This window comes from Dromaius novaehollandiae, chromosome W (assembly GCF_036370855.1).
Source record: "Dromaius novaehollandiae isolate bDroNov1 chromosome W, bDroNov1.hap1, whole genome shotgun sequence".
NCBI classification, from domain to species: Eukaryota; Metazoa; Chordata; class Aves; order Casuariiformes; family Dromaiidae; genus Dromaius; species Dromaius novaehollandiae.
The window spans coordinates 25,250,348-25,273,533 of NC_088130.1; the positions used below are offsets into that span (position 1 = coordinate 25,250,348).

The 23,186-nt window shown below is 37.2% G+C and overlaps 1 protein-coding gene across 5 annotated transcripts in view; it reads right to left on the reverse strand.

Annotated features, from left to right (window-relative positions):
• The window catches only part of LOC112992403 (serum response factor-binding protein 1), a 71,329-nt gene that overhangs the window by 39,137 nt on the left and 9,006 nt on the right, over positions 1-23,186 (reverse strand). For 2 of the 5 annotated variants that reach the window (XM_026115435.2, XM_064500048.1), the window contains exons 2-4: positions 5,300-5,388; positions 4,071-4,143; positions 2,324-2,410 (exon numbers count right to left, since the gene is read on the reverse strand). In XM_026115435.2, the coding sequence (XP_025971220.2) occupies positions 2,324-2,410; positions 4,071-4,143; positions 5,300-5,388 (249 nt within the window). Of the gene's footprint in view, positions 1-2,323; positions 2,411-4,070; positions 4,144-5,299; positions 5,389-18,207; positions 18,318-23,186 lie in introns of all 5 variants that reach the window. The other 3 variants (XM_064500049.1, XM_026115437.2, XM_064500047.1) reach the window with 2 other exon arrangements.

Here is a 23,186-nt window from a genome sequence, read left to right on the forward strand (position 1 = left end):
TTTACGGCTTGCTCTACTCCTCAAGCCCAGTGACAGAGTGAGAGGACCAAAGCCAGTGGTTAAAATACCCTGATTTTGCAGGGGGGGAGTATACCAAGACTGGGACTTGCAGCTTTATGCTTCTTCAGTGGATGGAGAAAACTATGAGAATGGTCTTAAAGGAAAAGTAAATTGACGAAGGCAAATACAGGAAGAAACACAAAATAAACAAAGCGGCTGAGGAAAACAGAAAAGATTTAGGAGAGCAACTGCACAGTTTCAGGTGCATACTATTGTAAACATTGTATACATGCCAGTCATAGATTCCACATTTCTAGGAGCTGCAAAATACTCAGAAGAATCATTCATCCAGCCTACATTCATTTACCATTGAAAATAAGCAAACCATCTAGTGATTTGGAGTCTGATTTAATCAATTATCATGCTGTTCACAATGTAAAACTACACATCTTTAAAGGGTGATAAGGAAATAAAGAATAAGAGAAAAGAGTTAAGTTCACTTTTCTGCAGAACATGCTTGACTTCAGTGATTTCCACACTGTATTAGTGTATGCTACACTACCTCTAGCATCTCTCTAAGTTTATATTTCCTTTCTGTACATATGGGAACTGAAATGGGGCAAAATTCTCCAAGTCAAGTACAGTACGGAGAAGAGCTTATATGTAGTATTTTGCCTAAAGCCAAGCAGAGAGGCCCTGCTGGGCAGCAGCAAAGAAATAGTTCATAAGGTTATTTTTATTATTAAGTTACAGCACATGACTGTAATGAGCAGCCTAATACTTATTATCCCACACCCACAAATAAATTTATCTACTCATCTCAAGCACTTGCCCATCTCAAGTTCATGCAATCCTTTTCCATAACTACTAACACAAAAAGCCTGCTCAACCTTTCATCACTCTTGATCTTGAAGGATATAATTTGGCAACTGGGACAACTGGTTCCTGTTTTCCATAAAGGAACTGTAACTTCAGTAGAACTTTCCTTTTCTTTCTTACATTGTATTGCTGCATGTTGACAGCTGTACTGAAGACTTTCAAGTTGAAAAGAAAAGTACTATTAGGAAGTTACATGTACATGAATTTGGCAAAGACTGTATTCTCCATCTGCTCCTCTCACTCTAGGTTATTTAATTTTTTCAGTATTAAGAAACACCTATGGAAAAAAGAAAATTCAGTAACAGAGAAGGCAGACTTTTTCCTTAGATAAAGCACATAAGCAGAAGTTGATGGACTATTTCTGCCAGTTCTATGGGAAATGATTGATTCCTGTATTTTACAGACAGACACACAGAGGCAATCCATCAGTTTTGAAAAGAACTTGCACCTCCACTGAAAAATATCTAGGAGTACACACTGAAACTGCTGGAATAGTCTGGATAATAAAAGTTTGCTTTAAGTTGCACCTTTGCGGACCACTTCTCAACGTACCTCATTGATAGCTTCTATTCTGTCCATTCTTTCCTAGAATTTCCAAAAAATCCAATCATATTATGCCAAAAGCGCTTTATGAATTCTTCTAATCAGTAACTTAAGGGAAATGCTGGTGGGTATGAGGCTTTCACCAGTATAAAGTCTCCCCCACAAAGAGTTTGAGTGATTTGTGTGAAAGCTTTTCTGTTTGTCAGTCCTCAGTGCTGAATGAGCAATATCTCCATGCCAACTCTAAAAAGCTCTGTTAGTGTAGAAATCAACAGTGGTGGGGAAAAAAAAAAAAAAAGAGTAAACTAGTGCCTTTCAGGCTGCGATTCATCAGAAAGAGAACATGAGTTTTTCTTTCAACTAAGAAACAAACACACTGTAGAGCCAGTAAAGTGCCTATTTATTCATTTTTAAAGACTGAAAAAAAAACCCCCAGAAAACAACCTTTTCGCTAAAAAATATCAATATATTAAAAGCACATTTTCACAACAAAGACCACTCATGGAATGATTTCACAGGCAACTGAGATCATTTAAATAGTTATTTGCCTGAGAAGGCAGCTTTTGTGCTCAGTTGCTCACTTTTAAGACTCCTCCCTTTCTATAAACTATTTCAAAGCAAAATTGGAGTTTGCTTCCAGCTTTCCAGATTAGAAATCTATCCTTCTTTGACAAAGACTCTCAGAGTTAACACTTACAAGTCCCGCACTTGTTAAATTTATGTAGCATCAATGAGTCACTACTAGCAACTGACATTTTCCTTTAATTCTGCTTGGCTCATTCTCCACCTGACCAAATGACAACCTCACAGTAAAAGACTTTCTGCCAAAGCAGTCTGTCACACTGTTAATACCAGAATCAACCTCCTACCTTTCAACACCTCAATTCAGGTGTCCTCTTACCCTAGACTCAATTTCACAGAAACAGGCACTCCATGAACGTGATTCAGCCCACTCAACATCTGCATTTCTCTCTGGAAACACTTCTCCCTGTTAATTACATAAAAAACCAAAAGGCGCTAAGACTTCTTAACTGACATTTTTAAATACCTAGGATTAGGTGAGGTAAACGGAATACAACTACTGCTGCTAAGTCTGGGTGCAGGGGAAAAAGTAGACTAGACTAATGTAGTTTAACAGAAGGCCTACACCAACTGAAAAAAAAACATGGGTCATACAGTGCTAAGTGCATGCAGACTTTGGAACATCAGTATGAACCAACCCTGGAAGAACTAAGAATACAACCCTGGAAGAACTAAGAATACAACCCTGGTGACATGAACAGTTCTGGAAGATGTCCTGGCAGCACTGATCTTGCAGTGAAATTCTCTCACAAGTTCTCACAGAAGCCCCATATAACACGGGCTCCTGAATTTATTGCTACTTTGTTTATAGCTGCACCACACTCGGTCACTCAACACGCAACTCTTACAATTTTAGTGACATTTGTAGAGTTCTCATCATTTAGCCTCATATTCCAACAGACACTTTAAATGGCATAACAGGGTGATGGAAGAACAGAGTTTAATACTGATGGTCGGCCAAGAAAGCAAAATGTCTCTACTTGACTGTCACATAGCTTGACTACTGTTTTGTGTTCCAACACAGTGCCGCCCCTTTTCTTTTGCCAATAGCTTGCTTTGTTTAAGCACAGTTACTCTGTTGAAACTATCTTGTTTTGTAAGTACTATGCAAAAAAAACAAAACAAAACAAACTAACACACCCATCCCCAAACCAACCTACCAACCAAAAAAAAAATAAAATCCCATGACACTACCATGCCACCTTACAAATCTGGTAAAAAGCAGTTCTTACTGGTCAATAAAACCTTTCCTTTTGCCAGCTTATTTGAAGACTAATATCTGTACAATGATTAGGAAAGAGAAACATATAGGTAAAGGTGATTTATCCACTAAAATTTTCAATGAAGAAAAAAATAACCAAGAGTCACTTAACAGACGAACAGTTTTCTCCACTTAAACAGCAATCTCAGGCTCAAATCTTAAGATTGGATTTTGCACTTCATTTCAACACACAATTTTAAGAAGGATCTGTTAAAACTGAGATGATTAGTACAAAATGTTATGAAGTTAAAAAAATCTCTGAAGCATTGGCTGGTATGTCATAGTATATAAGGTATGAAAACGATGAATTAACAGCAAGTCTAAAGGTTAAAAGAGTCCAACTCTGTAATCATTACCGGTCTCTTGCAGCTTAGATTGCAGGAGTTTAAGAACTTTAAAGGTGAAAGTAGGATACTAGTAGCATTACACAAATTTAGAGAATTGCCAATAAATATATTGTCAGACACCTGAAACGCCGTCCACATTCCTGAGCAATACAAGAACCTTAACTTCTGTACTTTCACTGTTACAGTAAAAATTTGAAGCATCAAGCATTTCTAACCAAATGCAAGTTTAGTCTGGCAAGCTTAAAAACACAGATTAGCGTAACACCTTGACATATGCAGCAAGTGAATGTGTAAATATGCAAATATTCATGATTTTCCAGCTGTGTTACAGCGATGGCCAAGCTGACCTTGGGAAGAGTTCAGGTAAGTTTCAATAAAATAGTCCCAGAAAACAGACAAAGCTTTTTATTTAAATAAAAAATATAATTTATTTAAAAACCATCTATATATGGTATTACCTTCATGGCATGGATTTCTTCTATCAATCTCTCAGCTCTTTTTTGGTTCTTTAATAGCAAGTCTTCCGAACCCCTGTAAATGAAATCTGTGTTTATTGAAAAGTCTGTTTTTCTTGACTTAAGTTTCCCATGTGGTGGTACTAAAGAGCAAAAAAAAAAATCGCAAGAGCATAAACATATCACCTTGTTGTTACAGGTAACACTTTAAGAGTTGAACATAATCTTATGCTTCTCCTGTTCCGAACAGAGAAAAACAGTGACCATTCAGAAAAGTAATGACAGATGTTATTTCATTAAAAACGATAACTAAAAATCCTATTGATACACACAAGACACTAATCTCTATTATTAAATTTTGAGATCTGTAATTTTTGAATATGGAAGACTGCTTCTTATTTTGCACAAATCACTAAAATCATGGGAGGGAAGTACGCTCATTTACACTTTGAACACAGTAACAAGATTTCTCTTCTGTTGTCTCCAGTGAAAAGTGTCACAAATCACTTTGGGTCAGTTAGCTTTAAAACCAGAATCTACAAAATCTTGATTTAAAAAGCACTTATTAAAAGTATAAATTGTGTATCTATGCAAACTAAAGAATGTTTTTTGCTATAGAATCTTGCGGACTACTAGAGTGAGGAAAAAGTTGCACAACTTATTTTCAACAGCATAATGACCTGAAAGATCAAGGTAGACATTTTGAAAGTGCTGCGAAAAGGTTCTGTAAGTGATCGGGACTAACTCCCAAGACATTAAATACCTGGAGAGAGAAAAGGAAGGGGGGGGGTGAAAAAAAAAAAAAAAAAAAAAAAAGGAAAATGTTATCCCAATTCTGCTTTACAAAACTGCTTTTTTGTTAGCCTTTTTATAGCATCTAGAAATACTATAAAAATAAGACAGTTTATACACCGTAGTACCCAAAATATAGGGAGAAAACCAAGTCTATTTCAAAATAATTCTGCATTCTTAACATATTTTAGGTTGATGCAGAACTGTTGTTTATATCACATTTATATACAATATAATTTTTATAAGAAGCTAGACTAGAGCTTTGAAAATCTTCATCTATTCCATACTTTGGTTTTCAATGTAATACACACACACACAAATTTGTTCTTCACTGGAAAAGTGGTCAGTCTCTCCTGTTTCCTTGTTGCATTCAGAAGACAATTAACATACCATCTCATTTATAAAAACCACAAACAAGAATACCAATATTAAAAACTGACTTTTTCAACTTTAATTTCCCAATGTGTCTGGTTAGTCTGCGAATAGTCAGGACCCTGGCCTTCTTCACATCTTTTCTCATCTTCACAACCTGTCAGAAAGAGGGAAAGCATCATGAAGCTTGTCCTTGATTAGTTTCCATATACATCTATTACACTGACTTAAATTTTGGAAATTAGTTCAACAAAAAAATCTTAAAAATAGTGTGCATTCCCCTGCTAACACACATCTCAGTTCAAGTGAATGCACATTTCATTTAAAAATCAAACTGCTTCCATAAACATCAGAGGAAGAACAACCAACAGTCTAAAAATGTGTCTGAGGTCTAAACAGAAGACAAGGCATTCCTAACTAGCCATACTTTAATATTATTCTTAGAGCTAGACTGAGCTAAAGAGTCAAAAAGGCTTACCTTTTGCCTTCACTTTATTTTTGTCTCACTAAAACAGCACCAGTTCTTTTCCATTAGTACATATCATATATTGCATTGAAAGCATTTTCATTGTGAAACATTTAATATGTACAGGAAGAACCCCCCCCCCCAACTAAGATTTATTTACTTACCTAAGTAGGTTTTTGCTTCTCAGATTCTATGCATCTGAATTAATTTTTGCCAAAACACACACAAAAGCAATTCCTACTTGCTACATTCATTTTCAATGTCAACTTCCAGTCCCCTGCTCCTCCCAAAATATATTTCAAAATACATAGTATGAAAGGAAACTTGATGATGATATTTTGGTTTTATTTCTCTCACCACAATAAAAAAATAGAATTGTAACTATCAGAAACATTTCCAGAAGCTTTTGCCATGAAATTCCATCAGAGGCAACCTTAGGGCTAGGCACTGGCTTCACCACAATGCTCAGCTTGGAGAGACGGGGACTCACTATTGACTTGTGACCCTGGTTACTTACAATTCAGAAAAATGTAGAGGGATTTATTCAGATATGCCTATCACTGTTAAAATTTCATAGTTAGAAGTTAAACCTGTGGAATAGGAAATGTTAGAACATCATCAACAACAAAAAACCCTCACCTAAAAAGATCTTCCTCACAAAAGTCAAGTTTTTCTTGATTTCATCTAACACGGATAAGGCTCCAAGAAACTTGTTACATCCCTCTCAAGGAAGTACTTTACTGTACCTTAGATTTCTATCAGATCTTCTAACTTCTCAGCGACAACATCAAAATGACTGCATGCTGCCCAAACATCTAACACTGCTTGTTAAAGCAGTGCCACCAGGAATATTAACGTTCCCAACCCCCGACAAGCTTGATAAGTGGAAGATTCTCCCCTCCCCCCAAAGCTCACGTAGGGAAACTTCTCTTTTTTGTGAAATCAAGTTTCCACCTCAAGGTTATACTATGATGGAGTTAGCCTGGCTAGTATTTATCCTCCACACAGATATCATAAAGGTAAGAAGAAAACACTTACTTAAAAAAAAAGAATATACATATATACACACACACACACATATACATATATATACACACACACACACATATATATACATATATATACACACACACACACATATATACATACATATATATATATACATATATATACACACACACACATATATACATATATATACACACACACACACATATATACATACATATATATATATACATATATATACACACACACACACGCACATATTGCCTACCTACTTAGGGCTAGCTTATAGCTTGGCCTCCACAACCAACAATTTAAGCCTTGAGCAGTGCTCAGCAGTGGCTCTGCTGAAGGCTGGCTCAGTTAGAGCAAAACCATTTCTAGAGACAGGTACTGTGGATTAAGGCCTCAGCTCTGCCATGCCTCCCGGTACGGCCAAGCACAAGAAAGGAGCGTGCCTAACACTGCTTCTGCTAAGAGTAGGCGAGGGGAAGCGGATGGGGCTGGAGTTACTGACACCTGCATAGAGGGAAGGGAAAAGGCGAGGAAGGGCTTTGGGCCAAGAATGGCCAATACTTAAAACTGGTGCCTTGTTTTAGCCTGAACAAGAAAGCTCAGTACTTGCCTCAACCCTAATTCGGGGGGAACAAAACTAAATCCTAAAAAACTATGCACACAGGTGGACCCGCAAGCATTTCCACTTCAGTTAACAGTAGTAACCACATGCAAAAAGGATCTGTGCTTATTGCCATGTCTATGCTAGAAAACAGCACTGTTTACGTCAAGTTTATTACAATCGACATGCTTTTTCCAGAGTGCACACAAAAATCTGACAGCGCATGTTGGAGTTGTACACACCCAACCATGCCATCACTGCCAATTACAGTATTTCAGACATGAAAACTATTTACATGCCTATTTTTAGAAAGAAGAGCTAGAAGGGAGGTAAAGAAATAGAACTAAAAGTATACTAACCATTGAAGCAATGAGAAACAGCAAAAAAAACCCCACCAAACCTCACACTGCATGATCAGAAGTTGTAGGAAAAGAAAAAACGTGCTAAGCAGTAAACCCTTAACATTACCTTATTTGAACATGAGCACTTCATTCTATATGATGTTTGAGCGATATTATTACAAGTTGTTTTCTAATCTGTTTTTAAGGAAAACAGCTTCCTATTTTACATCATTTTTAAATGGAGGGAAGAACAAAAAGCATATTCTGGTTGAATACATCTTAGAAAAGACATACATTCAAATAGTTTGGCACTTAAGATGCAAAATGGGTATACCTTCTCATAAGGAGGTTTAGTGTATTTTTTTAAAATAGCTACTAAAAACATCCATGAGCTACAAACACATTTGAATTCAAATAATTCATGCATAACCAAACACAAAATATATTTAACTTCCCCTCCAAAATATTTTGTAATGTATTTTTTTATAGAAGTATTAATGCAGACATAGCATGTTTCTGGGGCCTAAGCGAGCCAAAACCCAGCCTCTCGAGCCGCCGGCCAATGAAAGCTCTGTAGACGTAAGACAGCAGGAATGAGGGAAGGTATTCGCTCTTTGGCAGACGAGGCATATCAATTTATGTAATCCAGTCACTTCTTTCACACGGGACAATATGCATCAACTGTGTTCTTGGAAGTACTCATAAAGTTCTCGAGAAAGCAGTCAGTTCTCTGGGACAGAAATCAAAAAAAGTTTTGCTCTGGATTTACAGCATTCCTGAAACAACGTGGGTATTAGACCACCGGTGTGGCTCCTAGGACTCATTAAACTATCAGTCCCTTATGTTAAAAAGCAAGATCTGAAACTTTTTCTTGAGTTACAAAATAAAAAAAGAAGTCCGCTACAATTGATTTTTATTTATAAGCAAGCAAATATTTACTTATAATATTAAATAATAAATATTTCTGTTATAAACACCTAAGAAAACAACAAAAAAGAAGTCTTCATAGTAAAACTTCAGATGGTTGCAGTATAAGACAAGGTCAAACTTAACCCTGCTTTCAGACTTGGCGACAAGGATTTTTATCTACTTATAGGTGGTAGTAAACTCAAAAGAATAATCATAGGCATAGGCAGCTTTCCAACCAAATGATTTCTGTATAAATACTGCCACATTCTAGAATTGCTGGAAATTCAGGAACCATGCAGTTGTCAGTGGAAAGAAGCATTTCAAGGATTCTTTGCAATAAAGAGCACAGGATGCATTCCTTTCTTGAAGGCATTGCTTTAGTCTACAGAATAAAGTTATCTAAGAAGCAACTGCACTAATGACTATCGAATAGTAAGTGAGAACTGGTTACAGGCATCAGGACAAATTAACTTTCCATGAGACTTCTTTTATAGATTATACATAAATTAAATCTAAAGAAGTCTTAGTGAAAATGAATCCACTTTTAAAATGAAGCCTAGATACTAACATATGCCAGCCTAAAAACACATTAGCCTGTTTCGGATGCTATCCTATTACTACAGATCCCAAACAAACAAAATAGAAAAAAATGTGGCTATAAGTACCTCACAAAGAGAGACTTCCATTGCCCCAACAGCCTACCAGCTGAAGAGCAGCCTACCAGTAAGGGCTCCCAAAAATATTATATGTACCAGTTGACTGCATACAAGCCATTTCAAAGTGACATGCAAACAGCCGCTGCTGCTTTTTCCACAGAGCAGGCAAATAAAAAGCATAGCACAGGATCGACGGGTGATTAATGGCCAGGCAAGAACTACAGGAGCCCTCTCCTGCATTTTGCCTCTTTGCCCATGGAGTGCAAGTTACTACAGGGAGATTAAAACAGGAATTCCTCAACTCCAGGACAAACCACATTAAAACGATAACTTGGCACATAGCCAGCAGTTCTCACGGCTGCTACTCACTGCTAGCAATGGCAGTATCTGGCAAAAAAAAAAAAAGCCCTGACCTAGATGGCTGGGTACACTTGACATGGTACAAAGGAACACAACGGTGTTTGTCACACCAAAAGGTGATCTTCAGCAAACAAGGAGTCCAACTTGTCTGTTTTCAACAGCACCACAAGAAGTTCATTGAGCCCAGAATCTACAGGTGAGGAAGGGATACAAACCAACGGCTTCAGTCACTTTGGCTTCTTATCCCAGGTTATTGCTGCCTCTGAAGGGGGTCAGTAAGCATTCCCAAAGTATCTGGCATGGCCCCATTTAAGCTACAGAGCCCCCCATCAATGTTTCCCTGGGCTGGGGAACTACTGGGACATCCTTGGCAGTAGGCAGCTTGCTTGCTGGGCCCTGCCCTTATGTCCTGTTTGCCTACAACCTGGCAAGTGGCCTTTAGAGGACAGCCTTGATCTTACCGTCACCTTCTCCGACTCAGATTTCTCCCTTGTCTAGAACCAAAGCTTTTCTTGGCTTCTTAATGCTGCTGCAGAAACTTTAATTTTTTAAATCCCTTTATTATGGTTAACAAATATCTCATCCCATGTCTACAGTAAACAACCTCTACCTATGCAAAACCTGGATATAGGTACTTACAACTTCAAATTAAGCATACTTTAAGTTAAATGCAACAAAGGACTATATATTTAGGATATGAACTAGTCTTCCTGCATGCATTTAATAGTCTTGTACATACCAGACATCTTCTTCCTCCCCATGTAAAACAAAAATATTTTATAAAAACTGATAAATTTAAAAATCTGGATAAAGCAATTAAGATCAGTCACAGGTACAAAGAACAAGAAAAAAAGATGTTAGGGTTTCACAACAGCTTTAGTGAACTCCATCATAAAAAACTTTCGCACAAGAGGAATGCAGGAAATGAGGACACCTTTGTCAATGAAGCAGAAAAATATTTTAGATTCTATCTGCATTTCCAAAAGTTAGAAACAAACATCCTCTTACATCTGCTCCTCCATTAAACAGGCAAAACACTACTGATAATTCCAGTTCTAGTTTGGGAAAACAGAATTTGTAGCATTTTGTCCCATCTTTACTGGTTAACAGAACTCTAGAGAGGTAGAGAAACGTGCGATTCTTCCTCTTGCATGGTAACCCAATGAAACTGTCACCAATCCTCAGCAGTCTCACAGTGGTCTCAATATTCAAGCAAGGGAAGAGGATGGTGGTGCTGGAGAGACATGACACAGGACACAGGATTATTTAATCATACCTTTGATCTCTAAGTTTCCTTCCAGCATTTTTTGCAAGAAAGTAGTCTTGTTTGAATACTGATATTTCAGCCATAATTAAAATTTATTTGATTTTATCTAATAAATTTTAAAAAACAAGAAAGCCAGAGTCAGTGATGGACTTGCTGAAAAGGGCTTTTGATCACATAGTATCTGTTTCAAAGTAATGGGACATATTCTTCACATATAATAAAAAAAACAAAATAAATGTGTAATAGAACAGAAAATTATTTTAAGAGTCTCCCACTCAAGTAAACTGTTGCAAAAAATTTTATGAAGATTTCCAGGTTTCTTGAAGAAAAACCTATGGAATTTGTAGGAGGAGGAACCAAAAAAACAAGAACAGAAGAGGAAAAAAAACCCTGTTGTTGGGTCCAAAAAAGTAAACCCTTTGGAAAGGGCCTCAGATCTGTGATGGCAACAACTATACACCAAGCAATATGGATGGAAAAAATGGTATAGGCACACATTACACAGAAATTCATGTGAACAGTGAAAAAGGTATGTGCCTCGCATTTTAAAGACAACAGCAGCAAAGTTCTCAAAGGAACATTACATTAGAATAAAATGTTATACTTGGCTACTTTTGAAACTTGTTTTGAGGTTTGTACAGGGAACATGTCTCCAAACTAAGCTAGCATTCAGCCAATTAGAAAAAATATAGGAAAGTGTGACTAAAGATTTGTAGATGTATCAAGAAAGGTACGTGTCTACTCTCAACTGTGCATCAACTGCACTTCAAAAAAAACATTCTTCAAAAATTAATAATCCAACGGATTAAGAGAAAAAATAAGCAATAGCATTTTTCCGCCCCGGACTGGTTTAATATCTTCTGTTTGAAACACTGAAATATTAGATAATCTGTGTAGGTTTACAGCATGAAATCTAACATTTTTCTCATGTCACCATGTACAATAGCTAGTATTGTACATGAAGATATCTGCAAGATGCAGCATGTCTTAAATTCTCAAACTAAAAGTTAGTAAAAGTTTACTTATGCAGCTGGCCCCTGCTTCCAAAAGGCACGAAAGCCAATAAATTGATGGCCATGTCTTTTTCCTCCGAGCAGTCTGAAGCACATACAACTGTTCTCTTTGGGCTTCAGCCCATGAGGTCCTGAACATCTTGGTCCTGACCCAGTAATACACTTAAACAGAGTATTAAACCTTTAAACAATCAGCACTGGACAACAGATTGGAGTTCCTTCATCTGCTTCTGCTTCATGCCAGCTCACAGTCTAGTTCTAGTTCCTGTACGAGTAACCAGAATAGATAAATCATTGTTCTCCTTAATGAAGGATGCTGCATCTAACCTCATTAAGGAAAAAGAATTCACCAGTTTAAGAGTAAGTAGAGTGTTCCAAAATATCCATAATGTTATATGAAAACACATGCATATTGAACAGAGGTCCCCCTACTCTGCCCCCCAAAGATGAAGACACCCCAAAAAAGGTTGTCTTCAAGGTCAGGACATAATTGCAGGATTTTTTTTCATTTAGTTTGTAGATATCTTTCCTAAATAATGTTCTGTAATTTTACATAGAAACATCTGAATCTACATTGGGATATAACATCTTACACGTCTCCCCCAACAACTGTTTCAGCAAGAGCAGATGAACAATTCATATGTGAGCTTAAAGTGCCCTCCTCACAGCAACTAGAACTCCTCTGACATTACTTGATTTACGAAAGGAAAGAGGGTAGCTCTGAGTTTGCTTCTCACTTTATTTTCTCCCCTGCTTCCAAGGCTAACGGGTCTCATCCAACATGAAGGTAATACCTGACATAAGCGGGATGACAAATGACAAAAATTCAAGAATGCATAATGTAAATTCTGCCTCAGAAGAGAATCTATTTTAATATACTCAATCATATCACTGTCAACAGATTACCATGTACATGCTCACACTGGGCCTAGTGAAAGAACTGTTCAAGAAAATCATAGGTAGCAGCTATACCTCACTCCTAGAGGAGACCTTTCATGCCAAGAGAAGCCTAGCAGGCTGCGAAATGAAATTCTGCTCCATTGACATCAGAATGACACAACATGAAAGGAGCAAATTGTTTAGATGTTCCCAAAGGCATACAATAGCTTCTTAATTTGGCTGCAACAGGAAATCTGTTCAAGAACTCCCAGTTTAAGGAGCACTGCTGCAACAAAAAGGGAAACTTACTAAAACACACCAAAAGCATTTGTGTATGTTGCTCAAGTTACACATGAACAAATGCCAGAGTAAGAAGGCCAACTCTAAAAGAAATAAAGTGAAATGTATTTAAACAAGTATTCAATGTCTCTCCAATACCTAGAAGAAAAATGTGGAACTCAGTCTAATGTCTTAGTTCTCACCGAGTTTCTTTCCTTTCCTAGTTTTAGGGCACACCAAAAACATTGGTTTCATTTCAGTTACTTGGAAGTCTTTTTCTAACCAAGGAGTTACCATGGCAACATAGTATTCCAAACGTTAATTTTTGGTGCTATTTGGCAACAGACAGTTTTCAAATTCAAAACACCTGCAGTTGGATTACATATTAGCCAGAACTAACAATAGTTCATAATCTTTTGAGTGAATAATCCAAGTGAAAAAATGTTTCTGGAACTTCATTACAAATATTTCTCTCTTATCTGGAATGTCAGCCTGAAAGATCTAATGATTTTTAGATTCTTAGGAAAAGTTAGAAATTGCCAAGTTTACTTTTTTTAAAAAAAAAAAAAAAAAAAAAGAACCACTGTATTATAGCACATATTTTGTGTGTGTTAATAAATCTAAGACTGGTTATTTCCAGATATATTGTAGCTATTTGCATTAGAAACATATCTATTGATATGTAGAGAGAGATAAAGGCAGAAGAGAGATAAAGGCAGAAGAATAATGTAAGTGTACCTATGTGGAGAGCTGGGGTTCACTTCCAGGACAGTTTTATAAAAAATAAAATATAAATAAAACTATTTATTCATTTATTTTTATTTAAATGGTTTTATACAAATATAAATCCAGAGTCAAAAAAAAAAATAGCCTACCAAACAAAAACAATGAGAAAGGCTAGTTTTCAGCCAGATCAGTTTCCTGAACTGGCTCCCATCATGGTCACATGAATGATAGTTCCAGGGCAGAAGAATGAAAATGTACAGTTGGAGAAGAAGTAGAGCTGGGCTACAACAAACCAGACTCAGATCAATAGAGTAACCCCTAACTTACTGTAAGGATCAAATTCCAACAAAGTAAGGGCTAAGGAATGTACTGTTTCTTTAGCAAGTTTCTGTGCAATAAGCAGCATTAATCATGCCTTTCCCACCGTCAGCTGCAAGTAAATGGGTTCAAACCAAGTGGATTGGACTATACCATAATGCATCTAACCGAATGAATCAAGGCTTTGTGAAACATGGCACACAACTTTTTCTGGATGAAAACACAGCCAGCTGCAGACCTCCCAGTGCTGCCCAAGACAGGCGGAAGCAGCACGACTAGCAGCAGTGCCAGATGCAAAGCACCCGCTGCCTCCTGGGCCCCCCCTCTGCCAGGTTCTCGGCAGGTCGCTCAAGGGGAACAGCGAGAGCACACTAGCCACCTGGGCATGTCGTCACCGTGCCCAGGGCAAAGTAATACACACCCCCCTTGCGAATTATAGAGCAACTCTCCCTCCACAGTCCATCTGTGATGCTTTCTCAGTACCTTCTCAACAGAAGCACGGAAATATGAGTATTTCTTCAACACAGCACTGTGTTTCCTTAAGTATGGAGAACTCTTGTCATTTCTAACATAATTTCTCCAAGTGGAAACCACAGTGAGTACTCAGACTGCTAGCAAAGATCATTTTCAGCTAAAGGCTTTGAGAAGTGATTCAAAATCTCAGACCATTGGGAGGGAGTAAGGCTAGACTATAATTACTTGCTCATAGCCAGCGACCAAAATTTAATGGATTTACTGCTTCAAAGTCGGTGTCTCATTGTAAAGAATCAGGCTCCATGCAGTACTTCAGAGAACATTTGAGCCTCTTCAAGTCCAAACCAGGATCTTACCCTGGCTAGACACTTACTTCTAAGCCCTAAATAAACAGCGGTAGTTGTAAACTTCCAGATAAGAAATAACCATGATAAGCTAGCCCAAAGATGTCAGGTTACACAAATCAGAGCATAGGTCACCACATTGGTGGTGCTGGGGCACGGGGTAGAACAAAAATACACAAGTCCTCCAAAATGAGAACGGCCTGAAGGGGATTTCTACCCTTATATTTAATTCATCAGCTGGACTTGAGTTTGAAAACCCACATCTAACACTCTGCTAAAAGTATTTCCATGGAATGCTGCAGGGGGGTGAGATCAAGGCAGCCAACACAACGAACCTCAAAGCAATGGATTGCTATATTTAACATTTCTTAATTACACCAGAATTCTAGCTAGAGGCCACACGTGCATTTCATGTCCCCTTCTCCTTTGATTTCATACAAAGACAGCAACAGAAAAAGCTACCATACCAACCTAAATATTATCAGGATAAGTATACGTGAGTATATCAGCAGAATACTAAGTTTTGTTTTTTCCTTCAAATTGTGAACTTTTTAAAACCAGATCAGAAAGAAAGCACTCCAAACATGACATTATTAACCTTTAGATTATTTGCATATTTGGGAGCATACCCCAATTATATGACTCACCAGTTTGTAAAATTTTTGCATTAATTATGAAAATTGTAAGCATCTATCTAAACCTGTAGAGTTGAACTGGTGCCATGAAAAGAAAGTTTTGGCAGAAGCAGGTATGCTGCAACACACAAAGTCAGAGATATAACAACAGTGCAACAAAAAATCAATGCAACAGCACTGATTTTTAAAAAAAGACAGTCAAATTAGACTGACAAACTTGCATCCCTGTTCTGAGGATGTTTTTCACTGAACTGAGTTGCATTATGTTTTAAAGAATACTTGAATTATGCTAGTTTTTAAAAGGTCAAAAAATTAACCTCCTTTTATGTAAAAATAATGCAGAGTAACACTGTTGAGCATTTTCTGCCTTGGTCATCGTTGTGGGAAGGTCCCTTCTGCCTCTCTAGCAACTGTAAGAGGCAACCTGTTTGGAGACTTCTGACTGCCTGGTACATGATCAGTAACAGCTTTAAATGCAAATTAAATTCAAAGCTTGTCTGTCAGAGCCCCAAGACATCTACGAAAGGGTTTTTCTGACAGAGCCAAAAGACCCAGACTCATTACTGCATAAGTCAACAAGAGACTTAATAAGTACTGACTCTGAAATTGATATACAAGCTATCCTGCAACAGAATCTAACATTAAAAAACTCAAATAGCATTTCATTCCATCTTGCAAGGAAAGAAGCAGCAGAAAGACCAGTTGGTAGTTCAGCTGAAAGGACAAACCAATGTACCAGACCATTATTCCTTATTCCACATCAGTTGTCATTGTCTCAGTCTAGGGCTATCACTCGCGTTGTAGAGATGTTTACAAGAGCAGAATGGTAGGACAGTGAATAAGTATTGGCGTACAGTAACGCTGCACTGTTTCCCTTCGCACTGTTTCCCTTCACACTCTTCTCTACTTTTCCTCATCTAGGTGCTCCTGTATTTCCGCATAGCAGCTGGATATTGAATATAGAATATTTAATTGTTGAATTTTTATTGAATGTTTAAAATAATTGGCTAGTAAACTGCACTTGATAAAGTATGCTTTTCAGGAATCCTCAGAGCATTTTTCTGGCCAACTAGTTGCTCTTTGCATGCTCCAGTTCATTTTAAAGGAACTACAGGGGCATTGATGCATCATCCATCTCTCACAGACAGGCCTCCAATATCTTATGGCCAAGCAGCCAGTATACTCCGAGAGCAATTGCAGGTCACCTGTCATACCATCTTACCCAGAAGAGCATACAAGTTGTGTTTTGTCATTAAATAAAACACTGGGATTCGTTTTTGAACCACAACAAGGCTGCTCAACTCCAGCTGGTAGAGGATCAGTCTGCTGCACTACAGGAGTAATGGGGAGGGCAGATGAGAGGGACAGCGACAGTTGCATGTCAATTAGCCCTAGGAGAGTGCGTGCTGCCCCCTTCTTTTGGCATTGGTAGATATGACTTCAAGGTATTCATGCAACTGTTTATTTTGGAAGTATTTCAGACAACACCAGCTAAAGGCTTCACATCCAGAAAGATGGCATGGCTTATGGCAGGCTTATAAAGAACAGAATCAGCAATTTCCTGTACTAATCCCCAGATTATAGCCGCAAAAGCCTATTTTGCGTCCCATAATGTTGCATTCTTAATAGAGCTGGACAGTCTATGGAGATACAGCTATCAACTGAAGATGTGCTACGAGAGTCTAAGCGTACAGGACTCGTACAAAAAGCTATTTAGTACTTAATCAATAAAAATTCACCTAATGTTTATGTTTACCAGTGGTTTGTTCAGACTCAGCTTTTCAAATCAACTTTAAAAGCAGAAACAGATAGACACTGTGTACACCTTTTTAAAAACAGGATCCAAATTAAAAATAGAGATTTCTTTATATTTTCCTCATTGCATTAAGAATTGAAACAGTCATTGCTACTCACTGCTATCAGCAGAGACTGAAAAGTATAGAGAAGAAATCTATGAATAAATCAGCTAACAGAAAAGGCTGGCTAAGAGTAAAGAATCTAACAAAGCCTACTGGTCAGGATGGAAGGGCAAAAAAGTGCTTTACCGATGCCATTACCTCTTAAAATGGCACTAGTAATTTCATATGCTTACACTGCAAATTCTAGTTTTTAGTGTACTTCGCACTTTTTTCCTAAGATAACTCTTAAAAAGGTGCATACCAGATGAGTAGATTTGATCAACAAGACTACAGACTCCACTCTGTGGATAAAGTTTAATTTAATCCAAGGTCCTGAAGTATGGCATTCTCCAACAAGAAAGTCAGTGGAAGAAACGCAGCACTGCACTGACAGTTCTGTACTTAATTTCAAAGACTAAGAGTATGGTCCTTTCTGCTCTTCCATCTCTCTTTTTTCATGCTTTACCCTGCCATTTATGCTAATGTTTTCCCCACAAAACCTATTTCTCCCCAAATTATGGATTCAACATAAAATACAAGACAGACTCTATTTATATTACCCTTTTTTGCTTTACCTGCTCTCCATTTCTCAATTTCTTTTCATAATTCAAGCATTCCTTTAAAAATCTGTATCTGCTCAACATTTTCAAGTTTAATTAATGATTTTTAGCTGCTAATACTGAAACTGCAACTGCAAAGAATCCAACATTCTCTCAGATAATTCCCTAGATTATGTTTGTTAATCAAAAATAGGTCCTATAAACAGAATATCTTTAATAATGTCACTTACCTTTGCAGCATCACTGACCCATTTGATCAGAAATTGCTAAACCAAAGTTTTGGAGAGATAGCTGATGTTTGTGTGTCTGTTCCTCTGGTGCTTCTATTCTGTTGATTACACTACAAAGAAAGGTAACATTTGCACTTGTCTCTGAACTACAGTATACTCCAGTATCTTAGTTTAAATACTCCAAAGAAACCAGGCTGGAGCAGATTCACCATTCTGCTTCACTGACTACAGCTGCAGTTACTGCTTAGTGCTCAAGAGCAGCAACTCCAAGGATAACATAGTAGAAAGCTGTAGAGACGGAGGAAGACCTGAGGATACTAGTGTGAAGATTTAAGGAACGCTGGACACAAAGCTGTAAGATACCAGGCATCATTGCTTCTGCAGCTTAAACATACAATATATCTTAGTTTTACCACATTCTTTTGATCGGTATTTTTAATCTGGTGATTGAAGTTTCAAGGGAAATTAGAAAAATGATAGCTTGTTGAACAGTATATAAGGAAGAGAGGTTCTTCTGGGCAACATACTTCATGTAAAAAGAGACATTTTAATAGTTACTTGAATTACCTTCAACTTCAGACTAGTTCCATCTGTTGAGAAGCCAGGGAATGAGTGGGACGCATGTGAAACACTATAGTAGCACAATGTTTGGCAAATATCCATATGTTAATACTACTGGAAAAGGCAATAACTATTTCCCCGAAGCTATCATTCAGCAGAAACATTCATCTTAGAAGTTTTAAAATGGATGAGCCTTTTCACATTTCAATGTCATCATAAAGTTATCTTGGAGACACAAGTAGTCATTGACAGAATTAAGAAATTAAGTCGTAAGAATAAAATCGTAAAGGAAGAGTTTCAAGTTCATAAAATGAATTAAAAAAATTTATTGTTTTGTTGAATGCAAACTTCAGCTGGAGAGTGATTAAGTTTGATAAACTCCTATTAAACCATTTCCCCATTTCATTGTTAAGTCTGAAAGACAGAAATGGTCTTACTGCCATAGTTTTTAGATTATCAATAAACTGCATGCATAACCTGTTTTTGTGAAAACTGAAGATAACAATAACCGATCTTACTATGACCAAAACCCAAACTGATCTGAACTACTCTTATCAAAATTCCTATTCAGTGAAGTTCTTCCCTGTCCATACATGTAAGAAGGGAAATAAAAGCTGGGAATCCAAAAGGCAGGAAGGTTTCTTTAAGTATGTGAAAACACTGGCCCAAAAAGGGAAAGCTGCAACTACTAAATACTATAGGATAAAGTGAAACTCAGGATATTAGTTAACTTATGGATAGAAGTCTGAAGGAAAACCTTCCAGTGCATAAAACTCATTTTCATAGTATGAGTAAATATCACCAGCACTGCTGCATTCTAGAGACAGTGCAATGAGTGCTGCTCATTCCTCTACACAGTTCTTACAAACTGAAGGAATTCTCTTCATCCAAGTGTAGTTTAAATTAAGCATAGCATTTTCTCCTTCTCTAATCAGTAACCACCAAAAGTGTCTATCTTCTTGTCTGATGCTCAGATATAACATTCCTAAAGTTTAGATGGGGGGGAGGCTTTTATCCTGCATCAGTCTCATAACAAAAAACTACACATCACACAAGATATAAGCATAGAACAACAGAGTATAAGGAAAGCGTGGATAGCTCTCATCTGATAAAACGAACAAGTCAGAGCTACAAAGCATGAAGGTCCAGTAAAAGAGAAAAAACACATTTTGATTCTACATCTGGAAAAATATAGCTGTGCAAATAATGATTTAAAATTCATGTTTTCAAAGGAAGAAAAATCTCTATCTAAAAAAAGACAACCAGGAAAGAGAAAGAACAGAAAGAAATTAGAGGGGCATGTTTATTTTACACTTTCTAAATAATTGGTACTTTTGCATATCTTCTTCCAAAAACCTTTTTTTTTTTTTTAATTTAAGAAAAAAAAAAAAAAGCAGATTTCAAACTTACTTGACCCATGGACCATAATGGCTAGCATAAGGCTTATTGTCGTGTGCCCTACGCTGCTCCTAGTGCAAGACCACCTACCATGCCTATCCCATACACATGCCACAATGCATCCAAAGAGTACAGCACCGGCTCAGGTCCAGGGTGCTCTAGGGACTGCCATAGCCTGAGGGACTACACTCTGATAACTGCTGACATAATGGCAATCCAGACTTGCAACATGGATTTTTTTTAATTTGTTCACAGAGGATGAATACTCTGCCTGTGCAAGGACTACTAAAAAATACCAAAAGTTGAGGTAAGCTTCTATTGCTTTCAAATGTACATCAATGCTATTGGCATGCCAGATTACAAAACAGTGTATTATTTCCCTCCCTCCCTCCCCCAAATGGCTCTTCCATTAAGAAGATTTTCGCTATCATGTTTCTACTTGATTTCTCTTTTTGGCAGGAACTCCGTCCCATACAGATTAGGCCAGGCAAAGTCTTAAAACAGAAAGTGAGGCCCCCAGGTATTTTTACCAGGGGTGCTGTAAAACTTTTCAGTATTTTTGGAAGGAAAAAAAGAATTCTCTCTAGTGGAAACAACAGATTTACTTTAGATTAACCAATTATAGTGTTCTTTATTCCTTGGAGACCAGATATACTAAAACTGATTTTGTGATAGGACCTTTTTGTAAACACACAGGTGTGCGAAAGTCAGGCCTCTGAAATATTTATATTTGTTTGAAAAAGTACAGAGAAATCCAATAATCAGCATTCTTCCTGGAAGTTTTACTACGACATAAAATAGAAATTGGGGAAAAGGATGAATATAAAAGTTAGAAGGAATATAGAGCTTTAAATATCCCTGCCAGATGTCTGGCTGACAATGTTCTTTTGTTTAACAACTATACCTTCACGCAATTAATTCTGTATCAGGCAGTTGCCAAGTTCCTAAATTTAAAAGATGTATTATAGCCATCTCAGTATTAGTAATGACTTATAACTGTGCTTGAAGGTTTTTGCAAAATCTTCTTTGTTCTAACAGGACAGCTGCTCTCAGATTACTAATCTAAGTATAGTACGCTTATTGTCAGCCTTTTAGAACCTCTCTCCCACATCCAGTACTGGTTCTCTTGGGGGATTCCCTTTTCCTGAAGCTTACTGCTTTCTTCTTCTTCAACCTCCCCCTCTTCCATGCCAACAACATGCACCTCCTCTCTGTGAGCTCTATTCCTCAGTCACTGTAATTCCTCCTCTCCAACACACCTCATTACCCACCCATCAAATTTGAAACATTACCAGCTTTACCCCTCCTCCCTTCCTTCTATGATCCTTTATTTCCAAACTGTTCCAACAGCAAGCAATCACCTTAGCTGCCCTTTTCCTTTATATCCTCTGGAATTCCTATTTTATCATGCAACAAAGTGCAAGTTATGCTCTCCTGCTCCTATGCTACTCATTTCCGTTATAGCAGTCCTCCAGTGATTACTGCCTTTGGATGAAATCCCTTATTCATCCCTTCGAACCAGTAGCTATCCAGAACGGTTTTTACCAACCTCTCATGCAATTCTGTCCACTCATTTCCCCCTATGCTAGCATATTTGTGTCAAATCTCAGACTTTTTCCTAGCGTGCTCTCATTAAACAGTGGAAAAGCATAACTGATTCTGAAAAGTCACTGTGGCCTGGTGCCACAGTAAAAACTGTGAGAAACTAACTACTTAATATATCACAATGGGCATAAATTTAATAGGAAGTGTTCTCCTAATTGCTTAGGGATTCAAATATGCATACTTGCCATTTACTGGTAGCTCTATCCAAAGATGCACAATGCACTGTTTACATAAAATTTCATTTCTCTGTACTACTGCACCATTCGCTTCCAACAATTTATTTTCAAAAAGGAGGTGGGTTTTCTTGAAAACACTTTCATTCAAGGAAAATTAAATGCTATTTCAATTTTTTTTAATTTGAAAAGTATCAGGAGTTATCCCTCATGGAGCAAGTTTTGTTTTCCATTGGCCAATTTCATTTTGCTGGCTAGCTTTCATTTTCCATTGAAGGCACCAAGGCCAGAATCTAGGGTAATGACCTAAGAACTCCTGAACTGTAGAAGGAAAACAGAAATAACAAAGGCATAAATACAATCTTAAAGCACTTTTTAAAGCAAATTTAGAGATTTTTCTTTAAATTTAAAACTGGCTTATTCTCATTATTTTATTATTTGGAAATGGAGTAAGCCAAATCAGATGGTACTCTTGTTATCGAATAGCTTCTAAATAAACAGCTATTCCAGATTCACTGCTTATACGGTGTGTTAAGGTAAGGTGCAAACATCTTTTAGGAAAGAGACAAGCAGTAAGAGCTAAGCCATTAAAGTTAATCTTTAACTCCCAAAACAAAAAACAAACAAAAGGTAGTCATTAAAAAAGACAATGAAAAAGCCCCTAACATTGTACTCCTCAACCTCAGCTCCTGCTCCTAGTAAGGACATTTTCTAGACTGTACTCTTTCATGCTGTATCAATTTTAAAGAACTTTCAATCTAACTTGCCTTACCAAGCTGTTAAACAATAATATTTTAAATAATTGTCCAATTCAACTGCTGAAAGCTACTCCATACCCAATGTCTGCTTGACCACAGATAGAAAGAATTTAAGCAAGTCTACAAACACACAATAAGCTAGCTGCCAACACAACTGAGTGAATCCAACCAATCTCTAGACATTATACAGAAACTTAAATTTGTGAATTAGAGTCCCTAGCTTATTTTTATTATCCTGGAGATCTTCCTGACAAACTTACTGCTGATTTTAATGGAAGTTCTCTAAGAACCATTACAGAAATATTGTCTGAGGCAATTGTGGCCCATTAACTCAATATAAGAACTACAGAATGGAAAGACATGACTGCCCCAAAAGCCAAGCAACTACAAAGGAGAAAATATATCAGAACAAAAGTGAACTGGAACCAAATATTTGCATTTTTAAAACATGACAATTGATTTACATTCTAAGTACTTAATTATA